The sequence below is a fragment of the Aptenodytes forsteri genome, unplaced genomic scaffold, assembly GCF_000699145.1.
Source record: "Aptenodytes forsteri isolate BGI_AS27 unplaced genomic scaffold, ASM69914v1 Scaffold123, whole genome shotgun sequence".
In the NCBI taxonomy this organism is placed as follows: Eukaryota; Metazoa; Chordata; class Aves; order Sphenisciformes; family Spheniscidae; genus Aptenodytes; species Aptenodytes forsteri.
In genome coordinates this window covers 3,176,686-3,188,837 of record NW_008794408.1, presented here as the reverse complement: position 1 = coordinate 3,188,837, position 12,152 = coordinate 3,176,686, and the positions used below count along the sequence as shown (strand labels likewise).

At 36.0% G+C, this 12,152-nt stretch overlaps 1 protein-coding gene across 1 annotated transcript in view; it reads right to left on the bottom strand.

Moving 5' to 3' along the window:
- Window positions 1–12,152, bottom strand: part of DOCK9 (dedicator of cytokinesis 9) — a 109,426-nt gene that overhangs the window by 89,025 nt on the left and 8,249 nt on the right. Inside the window, 2 exon segments of the mRNA XM_019474302.1 lie at window positions 1,439–1,528; window positions 10,543–10,659. Coding sequence (XP_019329847.1) covers window positions 1,439–1,528; window positions 10,543–10,659 — 207 coding nt within the window.

Here is a 12,152-nt window from a genome sequence, read left to right as displayed (position 1 = left end):
GAAAATGGTTAATACACCCAGCATCTGGATTAACCATCTTCAGTTGTCTGAAAAGTTAAAGCAGCATCTCGCTGCAGCTGAAAACTTGACTGAGCCTTTAGAAAACTCAGCATTAAAATAGATACATTATTAAAATAGAATATTCAATTTCACACATACGGATACAGAGAAACTAAAAACATCTTTTCCTTAAATTGATACTTCTAGTGCAATTAAATTAATATTTAAATCTAAACTGCATGCTTGCAGCTGTTGAAAAGCAATTATGTCATTAAGCTCTTGGTCTAGATCACAGGAAATACCGTTTTACTCCACCCATATTGCTACAACATAAAAGTACTGATTTATCTTGGCTTTGACCGAAGTAACATAAAACTGACAAAATCCGTTGCCAGAAACCATACGGTACAAAATTTTGTATGTTACACGAATAGACTTACATGTACACAAACATAGCATCTAATAATTCAAAGATATTTTCTTTTATATTTCAAAATACAAAGTTAATACCTGCCAAGCAATTGTTTCTGCAGAAACTCATTAAACTTCATGAATTACCTATAACGCTCCTCCCTCCTTGTCTACCTTCTTCAAATTTATCTTAGAACTGTTTAGGTTAGGTATTAAGGGTATGTATCACCGTGGATAAATCACTTTGAGGTTTGAGGTAGATTCAGCTATTTGGAGCTCCTTCAGTTTTCTTGGAATTACAACAGACTTGTATTTGTTTCAGATGTTAAAATATCAGCTTAAAGTATATCAGTAGAAAACCAGTAGATAATATAAAAAAGACAAAAATTTTAAACCTTTCATTCCTAAAAGTCTTCAACAAGACACCAAATGAAATACAACATCACAGTCAGAACCAAGGGAATGCCAACATAAGCAAGCAGTTATGAAAAGCTTTAGGTTTGAGGATGTTTCTTCTACATATAGCATACAAATTGAGCAGTCATAATGAATTTCGGCCTCTACAAGTGTTACAGTTATGAATACCTCTGTTCCAGCAAAGTGTACAAGATTATTATGAACAAACTAAGAACGACTGGTGTGAAACACTTTATCAGGAAAAACAAGTCACTATGATTCATTCCATATTTACTATTGCTCTGGATATTATGTATGGAAATCACCCATGTTCATCTGGGAAAGCCAAAAGCATAAAGAAGGTGAGGGAGAAGCATCTGCAAAAGCCAATTACACAAACAAAATAATTCAAAGCTATCCTGTAATCCTTCTTTTCCAGCCACCAATGGAAAAAATACTAGGTTTTCCTGGAAATTTTCCCTTGAAATAATTGACAAGTAAATGGCAATAAATATTTAATATTTTTTTCAGGGCTTCCCCCCCTGTTTTTTAAATGGAAAAAGAAGCAGAAGAAAAACAATTCAGGTATAATACTGTTACTACACACAGCCACATCCAATTCCAATATTACCTCAGTTACAAACAAGCTTTGAGCTTCCTTCTCTGCATTTTCAGGAACTGTTGAATGAATGTATCGACTCTGCCGCTTCAATAATGCTGTCTGATAAACAACAAAAACAATTAATGAAACTTGCAATTAAAGGAAAGATGATGCATTATGGCAACACTCAGTTATATCACTATAACTAAGACAGAAGCTCAGCAGAAAATATCCTCTGAATACACTGTTTCAGAAGAGCCAATTAATGAGAATTTGCTTTCATTCAAAGATTATCAACGTGTTCCTTCTTTCACAGTGAGGGCAAGATTGGAATCAGTAAGAAATAGATGCCACAAAAAAATGTTTTCCCCTATTTTGTTAACATGGGCAAGAAAATACTAGTAAAAATAATTCCACCATGATAACATAACTCCAACATTTTGAAGACAGACGTTAAGGAGGTGTAATTACTACATATAAAAACTATTACTCAAGAAAAGTAACAAACTCACACCAAAATAAGAAGAGTAGTTCAACTACAGATCTCAGCTGGCAAAAAAATGAGACTTGCACTGTTAAACTGAAGGTTTAGAAAGAAGGCCTGGATCACTGAAGTGTACACTACAGCCTATCAAGTCAGAACTTATTCCTATTCTATGCTGGAGTTCAGAGAGGCATAGAAAGGCTGCCAGAGAGCAGAAAATCTCTCTGTGACCATGAAATTCTGCTTCTCAGACCAGCACTAAAGTAAGCCTTAAGGTACTTTAAATTTGTAAGTGTAAAAGATGAAAACTTTACAAAATCTTCTGGACCACAAATGAAAATAACTACATGGCAATAGAAGTTCTTTTGCACCATGTGGAAAAGAATCTCACAGCTTAGGTCATCAGACATGGACAAGGGAGTTTGCATAGCTTGGAGCTGGAAGGGGTTGTGATCCCTCACCTATTAGCTACACTCCACGCATTGCAGCACCAGGAAGGATCAGAGAAAAATGTGAAAAGAAAAAACTCCACATATTAATGGTCAAAAAGAAAGGGTGCACAAGTACATTACCTTATCTCTGTTGAGAGTTTGATCCATAAGGTGATTATTTCTGTCATTACCAAAGCCTCACCCCATTGTCTGGGGAGGCTATTTGAAGTTAGACTATTCAAGTACAGTAAAGATTTAAAGAAAAAAAAAAATTATCCCATACTCATGGTCAAGTCATTCATCTAGTCCAGAACTCTGCTGAAAAGCGACAATGCTAACTGCTTGGGTGGGAGAGGTGGGGAAGTATTAAAAGCAAAAACCATAAAACCAAAAATATTTCATGGGACCAATAAATCTTGCAATATACAGTTTAAAAAAAAAAAACCTGCAAGATGATACTCATTCATGTGCTAACAGCATTTAAGAATGAAGTTTTCTGAATTTTAGAAACATATTCCTTATTTCAAACCATATTGAGCTTAAAGTATTTGTTTTCACAAGCTACAGGAAGAAAGATTATTAAGAGTATTAAGCTACCTTACAATAGCTAAAAGCCAGAATGTCTAGGTCCTCTTCTCAGCCTGAAATAGTCTGATATTTGATAGGAAATTATTTATATTTTAGATGATGCTTTTTTTAGAAAAAAAATATTATTTTAAAAAACCCAGAGACTAGGATGGCATCTTTCCAGGCACTTATCATGGGAAAGCCATGAACTCATGAATCAAGTCCTACCACTATAGTGGAACTCAGTAAAATTGAACTAGCGGTACATACTTCTAGAACATCTGCTGCTGTTATCCTACTGCACAATTATCAATACGATAGTAAGGGTTTTTTTCTAGTCTTTCACATATAAAAAAATTTATCTTAGTACTGTAGCAAGATCAGTGACAAAACAGATGAATTTAATTTGTCAATTTTGTCCATATTAGTAACTGTCTTAATGCATGCTGCCTCTTTCTCAGCTCACCCATCAGATGCAGTAGTTCATCAGAGAGGCAGGAAATGCAATGAGTAATATCTTTTGATTTGGAGCAAATTCCTAAAAATAATTACTAAAGCAACAGCACAACAATATTTTAAAATGCAAGCATGCACATACATATACATTGTATTCCAAAAGAAAAATTAGGAAGGAAGGATTGTCATCTCTACAGACTTTCTTCACAACTACATTGGTTGAACTGTTTCATAGAAGTGAAATGTTTCAGCTCTCTGGGTTTGAGTTACCATTTGATTTATGGCAGCATCAGGAACTACAGTGTTTGTCTCATGCCCTCAAAGAAGATAAAAAAACCCAACACCTTTCAATTACTGTTTGACAGCACAGTAATTGAAAGGTTTTTTTAATCTTCTTTAAGGAAGACAGCTTTTAACGCTAGCCAGGATTCACACGTACTACTGAGGCACACAATTAACAGACTCTTTTACTGATACTACTTTCTAAGTGATTCTCAGGGATTTAGGGTAGTAGCACTATATGCTGAGGTTTCAGAGAAGGCCACAGCAGAAAGGACATTTCACCAAGTCTCACAGCCAAGGAGTACTTGCTACTCAAAACCTGATGGAATACAGATAGTGAATCTGTCCACAATCAGTACAGACTGCGATGGATATAGTTTAAGATTTCCAAACTCTTTCTGTCACAAGGTTGTGTTTGCTAGTGAGACTTAGCGTTACTTCAGATTTGGGAACGTATAACCAATTTGAAGCTAGATTTCCCATTTTACTTATCTCAGGCTAGAAGGTGTTTTCATGTTCTTGACAGTTTTAGCAAATGGCTCTGTTTCTGAGGTTAAAAAAAATAATACATTTTACTGATGTTAAAATCTGGCATGCAATTTTCTGAGTCATCCTAGTCCTCCTTCCCCAATGCTTTAGGGCAAAGTAATAGCAAGATGGCCAGGGTTCTTAAGACAAACATGCTTGTAGGTGGCACTAAAGAACTGCCAAAAGACAGCCAAGTACTTTGTAGTGGGGTGTCTTAGCAGAATGCGTATTTAAGTATTTAAAATGAATGTATATATGTGTAGCTATGGTAGGCCTTTTTCCAGGTCACAGTTTATACAAAAGCCAATGCTGCAAAGTACTAATCAACAAAATCAGTGTTTAGTTCTATCAAGATGAAAAATAAGCATGTGTAAATTTTTCATATACAAAATATTTAATAAAATAAAAAAAAATCCAAAACCAAATCACACACAAAGAAGTAGTTCTCAAAATTATTCAGTTCGTTTTGGGAAATAAGGTGCCAACACCTACATTTCTATAGCAAAAAATAATGGCAGATCTTAAATTACCAGTGTTTTGTCTAGTGTAGGAAGGTATCTTCCTCAGCAATTCTACACTGAACAACAGGTCCACGTGCAGATATTTTAGAGGAAAGGACTACAGTAGGTGTAGGTAAGAGACAGAAGACAGCCAACACACAACATTCCTCAAGTCCATTTGACCTGTCTTCAGACATATCCATTTTGGTTTGTTATTCCTTAGCTTTTGCCTTTCTCCCTCCTGTGTTTTTAACATGGGTGTTTTATATTTTTCTCTCCACTTTGGAGGTGTTCAAGTAGGTGTCATCTCCTGCTCTGTAAATTTGACAGTGTCGACCTAGTGACAGCACTCTCATTCTATGCAAGTCTCAGCAGCTACAGTGAACAGAGAAAGTACAAAATATTGCTGCTGACACCACATACTCGCTGCCAATACCTGTTTTAAAAATTATTTTTTCCTCTTCACACGCTCTTTCCAGTGTTGGTTGTTGAATATGAGCTAGTAAAATTTTCCCCCCAAACCACTTCCCCCTCCACATCCCTTTAGGATGCTTGAAATTATTAACAGTTGATTATTCAAAATACTGGGAAAATTCAAAATACTGGAAAAGGAAAAAAAAAAGCCACAACAGTGTACAAGTGTATATATAACCAATAGAGGTTTATTAATAAAGTCCTGTATCTTACTGGTAAAATTGGGACTATGCAAAATGCAGGAAAAATGGGGAGAAAAGTACAGGGTTTCAATTCAACAGTCACGTACCCAGGCCATCCTTACTTTAGATGATGTTACACAGAGGCAAATGCTCAAGAAGCAGTGACAGAAATTGTTTTAAAAGAGTCAATGGAAAAGATGGCACGCTGTATGTTAGATCATGCCCTTAAAGCTACTAGGTGCCAGAAGAGACTTATCAGTTGTATGGGAAGTGTCAGAAGCTGTATTATAAGGTAATTTCCAAACTAAATTGAAGCCTTGACTTAGAATAGTTGGTTAAAGACTCAAGGAAAAACACAAAATAGATTTTAAAAGAAAAAAGTCATAGTGAAATTTCTTTGAACATTTCAGTATGTTATTGTATCTTGACCAGTTTACTTTGTGCTCTCTAAAATGAGAATGTTACTTGAACATTTTTTTGCTTGTTCCCTCTACTCAAGATGTGTCTTCTTGTAGAATGAGCTGGGTTTACTTTTATTTGTGCAAAGTTGGCATAATATCTATTTTCAGAGGTACTTAACTCGCATTAACTAAAAGCCAAACGCCTTAAGTGAAAGTGTGCTAAATCCATATGGCTCAAAACCAAAAGTAACAAAGGTGAAACGATGTCTAAGCTAGGCACCAAAATGCCTTCAAAATAACAGTGGGATAACTTTGTAATGCCATATTTAATTTGGGTAGGAATGTACCCACATTGTATTTGCTACAAGTACACTTATCCTGTATTAGGAAAAATATTTCTTATAAGAATGGAGGTAGTACTCAGAAGTTAGGTATTTTGAAACAAAAGCATTTAGATACAAGGTGTCTTATTGCAAACTAATCACTACTATAGTTTTGGGTTAAGGTTTCTTTTAATAATTTACCTACTATGCAGTTAATGTAAACATCACCAATTTCGCAGTCATTGAGCATATGATTTTAATGCGATCCATGAAGGTGGCCTGTTTTAAACTAATGCTATTTAGTTATGAAGCTATTTCATTATTGAATAAATTACTGAAATTCAGGTGACTTGGAATGATTATAATAAGCCATGCAGAGGCACAAAATTGGATACAAGAGTACCCAATGGATATAGTCATTCAAGGTTATGAAAGAGAAGACTCTTCTCAGCAAGAGTCTAGAAGAGGTATAGGCTTGAATGACTGACAGCACTGTAATTGAGAGTAGCAAGAACATTAATAGGAGATGATCCAATGGGTGGCAGGAAAATGGTTCTATCATCTTAATTAAACAAACACATTATACAGGGACCATAACGAAAACCAAACAACAACAAAAAAGCAGCTAGAAATGAACAGACTACAAAGCACAAAGGTACTGAAAGTTTAGACAGTCCAATTACTAAGAATGAAAGCAAACTCAGTGATGTTAACAGTGAAACAGTAAACAGTAAAAAGGATCATGGCAAACACAACATGGCTGCCCCTATAAATTTGATGAGAACAAGTTAGGGAATAACCTGATTAGTGAATTCAGTGCAGAAAACTCAGAACTTGAGCTTGTGAAAAGCAACTGAAACAATCTTGAAATGGTAAATTAAAAAATGACCCAATATGTGAAGAGAAAGTTGCTGATAAAGAGCTCTTCTGGAAACTAGAGAAAAGCAAATCTTGCTATTATTTGGCTATGATGGCATCAAGGAAAACGTAGAAACTCAAAAGAAGGAAAAAAATTACAAACCTACTTATTTGGATTTGAAGATTAGCACGAAGCAGGACAAAAATCATCCTTTTCTGGATGATATGAGCTGCTACCAAACATATATAAAAGGAGACAAAACAGGATTCATAACCTCAGCTAACCAAGTTTAGGATGATAGCAAATGCATTTAAGCGGAAATCTGGAAAGGTTCACGTAACTAGATCAGTTGGCTGAGGAATAACCCTTCAATCTTCATGAGTTTTCCCAGAGCAGAGCATTTTCTGCCCCATCCTTGCTCAAATATTTCTTTGGTAATGGTTTGAGCTTAGAGCTACTTTCTGACAGCATGTTTGGAGAACAGTCACAGCTGAACAGAAAAAGGTGACTTCCTGGGGTTTTTTCCTTTCCCTCACTAGGTGAATAACTTTCCATCTGGAGAAAGAAAAGCAAGCTATATGTGGTCCAAAGAAGCCAGCTGCTGTGCAAGCTTTCTTTTCCGATATGGATTAACAATTCATATCAGTTCTCCTTTAATATTTAGCTTCTCTGAGGTAGTAAGAGTTACAAACTGAACGTGGCACTGACCATGACCACAGAACAAGACATTATAACATTTGTTATAAAAACCTTGCCTTTGAATTCCTGCAAGTATTGTTACTAGTTATATGAAAAACACAATTATTAAATTACATTTCAGTTATCTAACTGCATTACCTGAAAAAAGTTATCCAAATTATGCACATTTGTCTCCAATTTCTCGCAAAATAATTTCAACCGTAGCACAAATTCAATAGTGTTATCAATCTGCCTCTTTGAAACTACGTAACAACTTCTACAATTTTCAGTAGATTACAGAAGTGATATCTAGTGCTGAAAAGTATTTTCTGTGCTGTTTTAAGCGCTAGTTTTAAGGCCATGCTGGTAACAAAACAACCTTACTCTTAATGTCTTTATAAATTATCAGGGCTTGGCTTCCTTTTTAGGCAAGTGTTTTTTAGATTGTAATCAGTTTAACCTAAGCACGAGGAAAAACTTTGTAAAAATAAAAACTAAATGCTCTAAGAGGAAATGGCTTGAACAGGTTTTCAGACAATGGTAGGAGTTTCCGCCTATAAACTGTTCTAAGTGTGTATACAGGTAGTTCTAAATACTCTAGCTCACTATTTTAAATTCATCTTGTGGGGGATAAGGGCCGTATCAAACATATGAGCCGAGGCTTATCCAAGAGCTGCCCACACATTGTGTGACAGCAACAAGTTAGGAAAAAGGAATTAAAAAAACCATGTGAACCAGAATGGCAAACACCGAAAATATGCCATTATTTAAATGATTCAAATGATATTGGCAACCATATTAAGACTAATGGTTTCAAAACTGTAAATATGATTATGGAAAACTGAACCGGGTTAAAAGGTTTAACTTGCAAAAAAAATAAATAAAGCACATAAGGGATTTCTGTTCTGTGACTCGGTAATATTTTCTTAATACACTGAATGACAGATTTAAATGCATTGTGTTGCTGAAAACAAGCTAGATAGATCAAAGTAGTATTGGAGAGTCATGTGTACAATAAAAATATTTGGAGTAAGTTTGTGCCAGCAAATCCTAGAAGGAAATAAAAGTTCGATAGCTTAATAATGAAGTTTGATAGTACAAACTAGTCTTCATATAAATCAAGTATAAAATGAGACCCTGCCAAAGACTATATAGAGGAAACGCAGAAAATGTATTCAGATATTACACTGCTGAGCGATAAAGAAACAGGAAATCTGACTATATGCCAAACTTGTGACTACCTGAAGGAAATCCTCTGATGTAACACACGCTTCAATGACTGCCTTGATGAAAATCTGACCATAGAATCCAAACAAAGGATGACAAAAGGCATTACAGTTTGTGAACAAAATTCAGTCATCCCCTTTACAGGATCAGACTGAGAACTATGGACTAGCTTCAGTCATATAGGCCTGAGGTTAAGAATTGCAGAAGGCCACTTGAAACAGCAGTTAAACACTTCAGACATCCCCCAGACTGCTCAAACAAAATGCCTGAGGATATTCTTGATAGGTTTCTTCTCCATTGATAATTCAGAGCTGTTCCCCAGGATGACCTCTGATAATTGAACTAGTTAATTAGATAAGAGTACGCTTAGCAGAAGTATCCTTGATTCCTCTTGATCTGCGATACTGAAGAGACACGCTGTGGAAGGGGATCTGGCTGATAATAGCCCACACATGCGTGTCAGTCCCAAAGCCAATACCTGATGTACAGCATCATCATAAATGGTCTAGGATTTGAACACTAGTATCATTAGATAACGTTCATAGGCAGCATGACTTCCTTTTGTAAGAAGTCTTACTTGCAGTCCTTCAAAACTTTCACATGTGGCTGAGAACACATGAAGCCCAAATGACTCTAAATACCTGTAGCTTGCTAAAACCAGAATTTTTAGCTCAGAGTGGGAAGGCTACAAGTAGAGTTATTCACATAAGAATCAGTGATAATGAAGCACATAGACTATATTAAAAACAGAGTCCAGGTGCACTCCGGTAAATACTTTAATAGGCTAGAAAGAATTTGTGAAAAACTCAACATGTGTAATTTATGGGACTTTATATGCCCTTCTGCAGAAAAACACCAACACATCACCAACTTTCCCCATGATAAACACAAACTACTTGGCTGAATAAAGTGCTCAGCTTTTCAGATAGGTTTTTGCAGAACAATTCTAAGGTATTCAACTATGATACAGTCCCCAGAAGTAGTTAATTTACAGACAGTTCAGATGTCTGCATACTTTTCAAATATAGGCAGACATTCTGACTGCAGGTATGGGCATGTGTGAGAGACTTTCCTCACTATTTACACCAACTCCAGTCTCTAAGATGTTTGGTGGTTATCCTAACTGGATCTACAACAAGATTCAAAAAAGTGTATTTAAATAAACTTTATTTAATAAACATGGTTATTTTATAGAAATATATCAAGATGATCACAAATCTTGGTAAAGTCTGGCTTAATCAAGTCAGAGCACTGTTATGTAGAGGGTATTTTGCCAAGACCCAATTTTGGCTGGTAAAACACAGCTGAGAGTAACAGCTTTCATTTGAACAGGTTCATGGCCTTCACTGTTAAAGAGGGGGAAAAAAAAACCAAACCCAATTAATTTAAGAATTAAAGCACAACAAAATGCTTTTTTTGAAGAAACATCACATGATTTCCTATGTCAGAAAGGGGGGGAAATATCTAAAAATGACTGATCACCTACTTCAAAAGGCAGTAAAATTGCTGAGTTGCAGAAGTAGACCTTATAATCTGAATGGATGAAGAAATTGTACTATTTCTTCTTCTGTAACGTGACAGAATAAATCGAGCAGTGTAAACTGACTCATGGCAAAGATTTTTTTTTTTTTAGCTAAAGAGTTAAAAAAACAAAGAAATGGGAAGTTATCATCTCATGACTACTACTGCTAAAAATCTTTTAAAAAAAAAAAAGAAAGAAAGCAGGGAGAGGATTAAATTACCTGAAAGTCGTCATAAGGGAACAGTAGCATCTCACGTAAAGCGTCATTCAAAATCTGCGTTTTCCTCTGAACGATGACATTTTCATAGTCTATTGGTTCTATGAGCTTTGGTTTTGCCTGGGGGGGGGAAAGGAAAATAAATTCAGGTATTTCAAGGAAAAATTACAATTGTTGACTCATTTTAAGAAGTTACTCTTTAAAAAGTTGGCAGAATGAGATTTCATCTACATCAAAAACTTACAGCATTCAAAATGCAGACTTTATGTCACACTATACTACATGTATAAGTGCAACTGATAATTACAGACACAAGCATGCTATTTGCCTCAGAAGGAAGAAACAACTATTTCACAAAACACACTAAGTCAGAGCTTATCAGAATAATCACATATGTATTTTCACTGCAAAAAAATTATAAAGAAATTACTAGTCTCTTATATTGGTGGTTACCTTTGCTTGATACTGCCTAGAAAGCTCTGACCTCGGTTTAGCAGGGATTAAAACAATCTTAATTCAAAGATAAGACTGAACTTTAATTCAGTAGTAACCTGCAGTAGGGGTAGGCTAATTGACATTCCTCCTTCTCCATAGTTTTTTCAAAATTCCCATAGGCCATTTGCTTCCTCTTGGTTGCATGAGTAACTTTCATCAGTTACTATGCATTGATTCAACATTTAAACCCTATACCGCTGTCAAGGCATTACAGCTGGCTGTGCACAATCAGACAGAGAAAAACCTTCACCCTGCCAAGCATTCTGTTAAGTGGTCAGATGGCAAAGAAGGTTTAGAGAGAACTCTCAATGAGGCAGCACTGCCTCGGAGCGTGCAAACTAATGCAAAGCTGGAGTTACAATCTAGCTTGCACTTTCTGCAACTAAAATTGCATATCACAGTATCAGACATAAAATTAAATTGCATATCACAGTATCAGACATAAAATAACCTTTTTTTTTCTTTTCTTTTTTTTTTTTAAACAAGTGGCAATTACAAGATACTTCCCAATTGATACTTTATTAACATCAGTAGTACTAATTTCAAAGTAAGGTATATTAAACATAAGAACAGCAGCAAAGCTAGCTTATGCCATCATTATAGCTGATCAGACAAGATGAGATTTATATCTGTATTTCCATAACTTATGTTAATAACCTTTGACATTCCAGCTGTACTGCACAGAATAAATATCTTTATGTTCAGCAGAGCTCAAAGGGTTGTAGTGAATGGGGCTACATCTGGCTGGCGACCGGTCACCAGCGGTGTTCCTCAGGGTTCACTTCTAGGGCCAGTCCTGTTCAATATATTTACCAACGATCTGGATGCAGGAGTTGAATGCACCATCAGCAAGTTTGCTGATGATACCAAACTGGGAGGTGCTGTTGCCTCTCTTGAGGGACAGGAGGCCTTGCAGAGGGATCTAGAGAGATTGGCGCATTGGGCTATGATTAACGGGATGAAATTTAACAAGTCCAAATGCCGGATTCTGCACCTAGGATGGAGTAACGCCGGGCACAAGTATAAATTGGGAGAGGAGTGGCTGGAGAGCAGCCCTGCAGAAAGGGATCTGGGGGTGCTGGTCGACAGCAGGCTCAATATGAGTCAGCAGTGTGCCC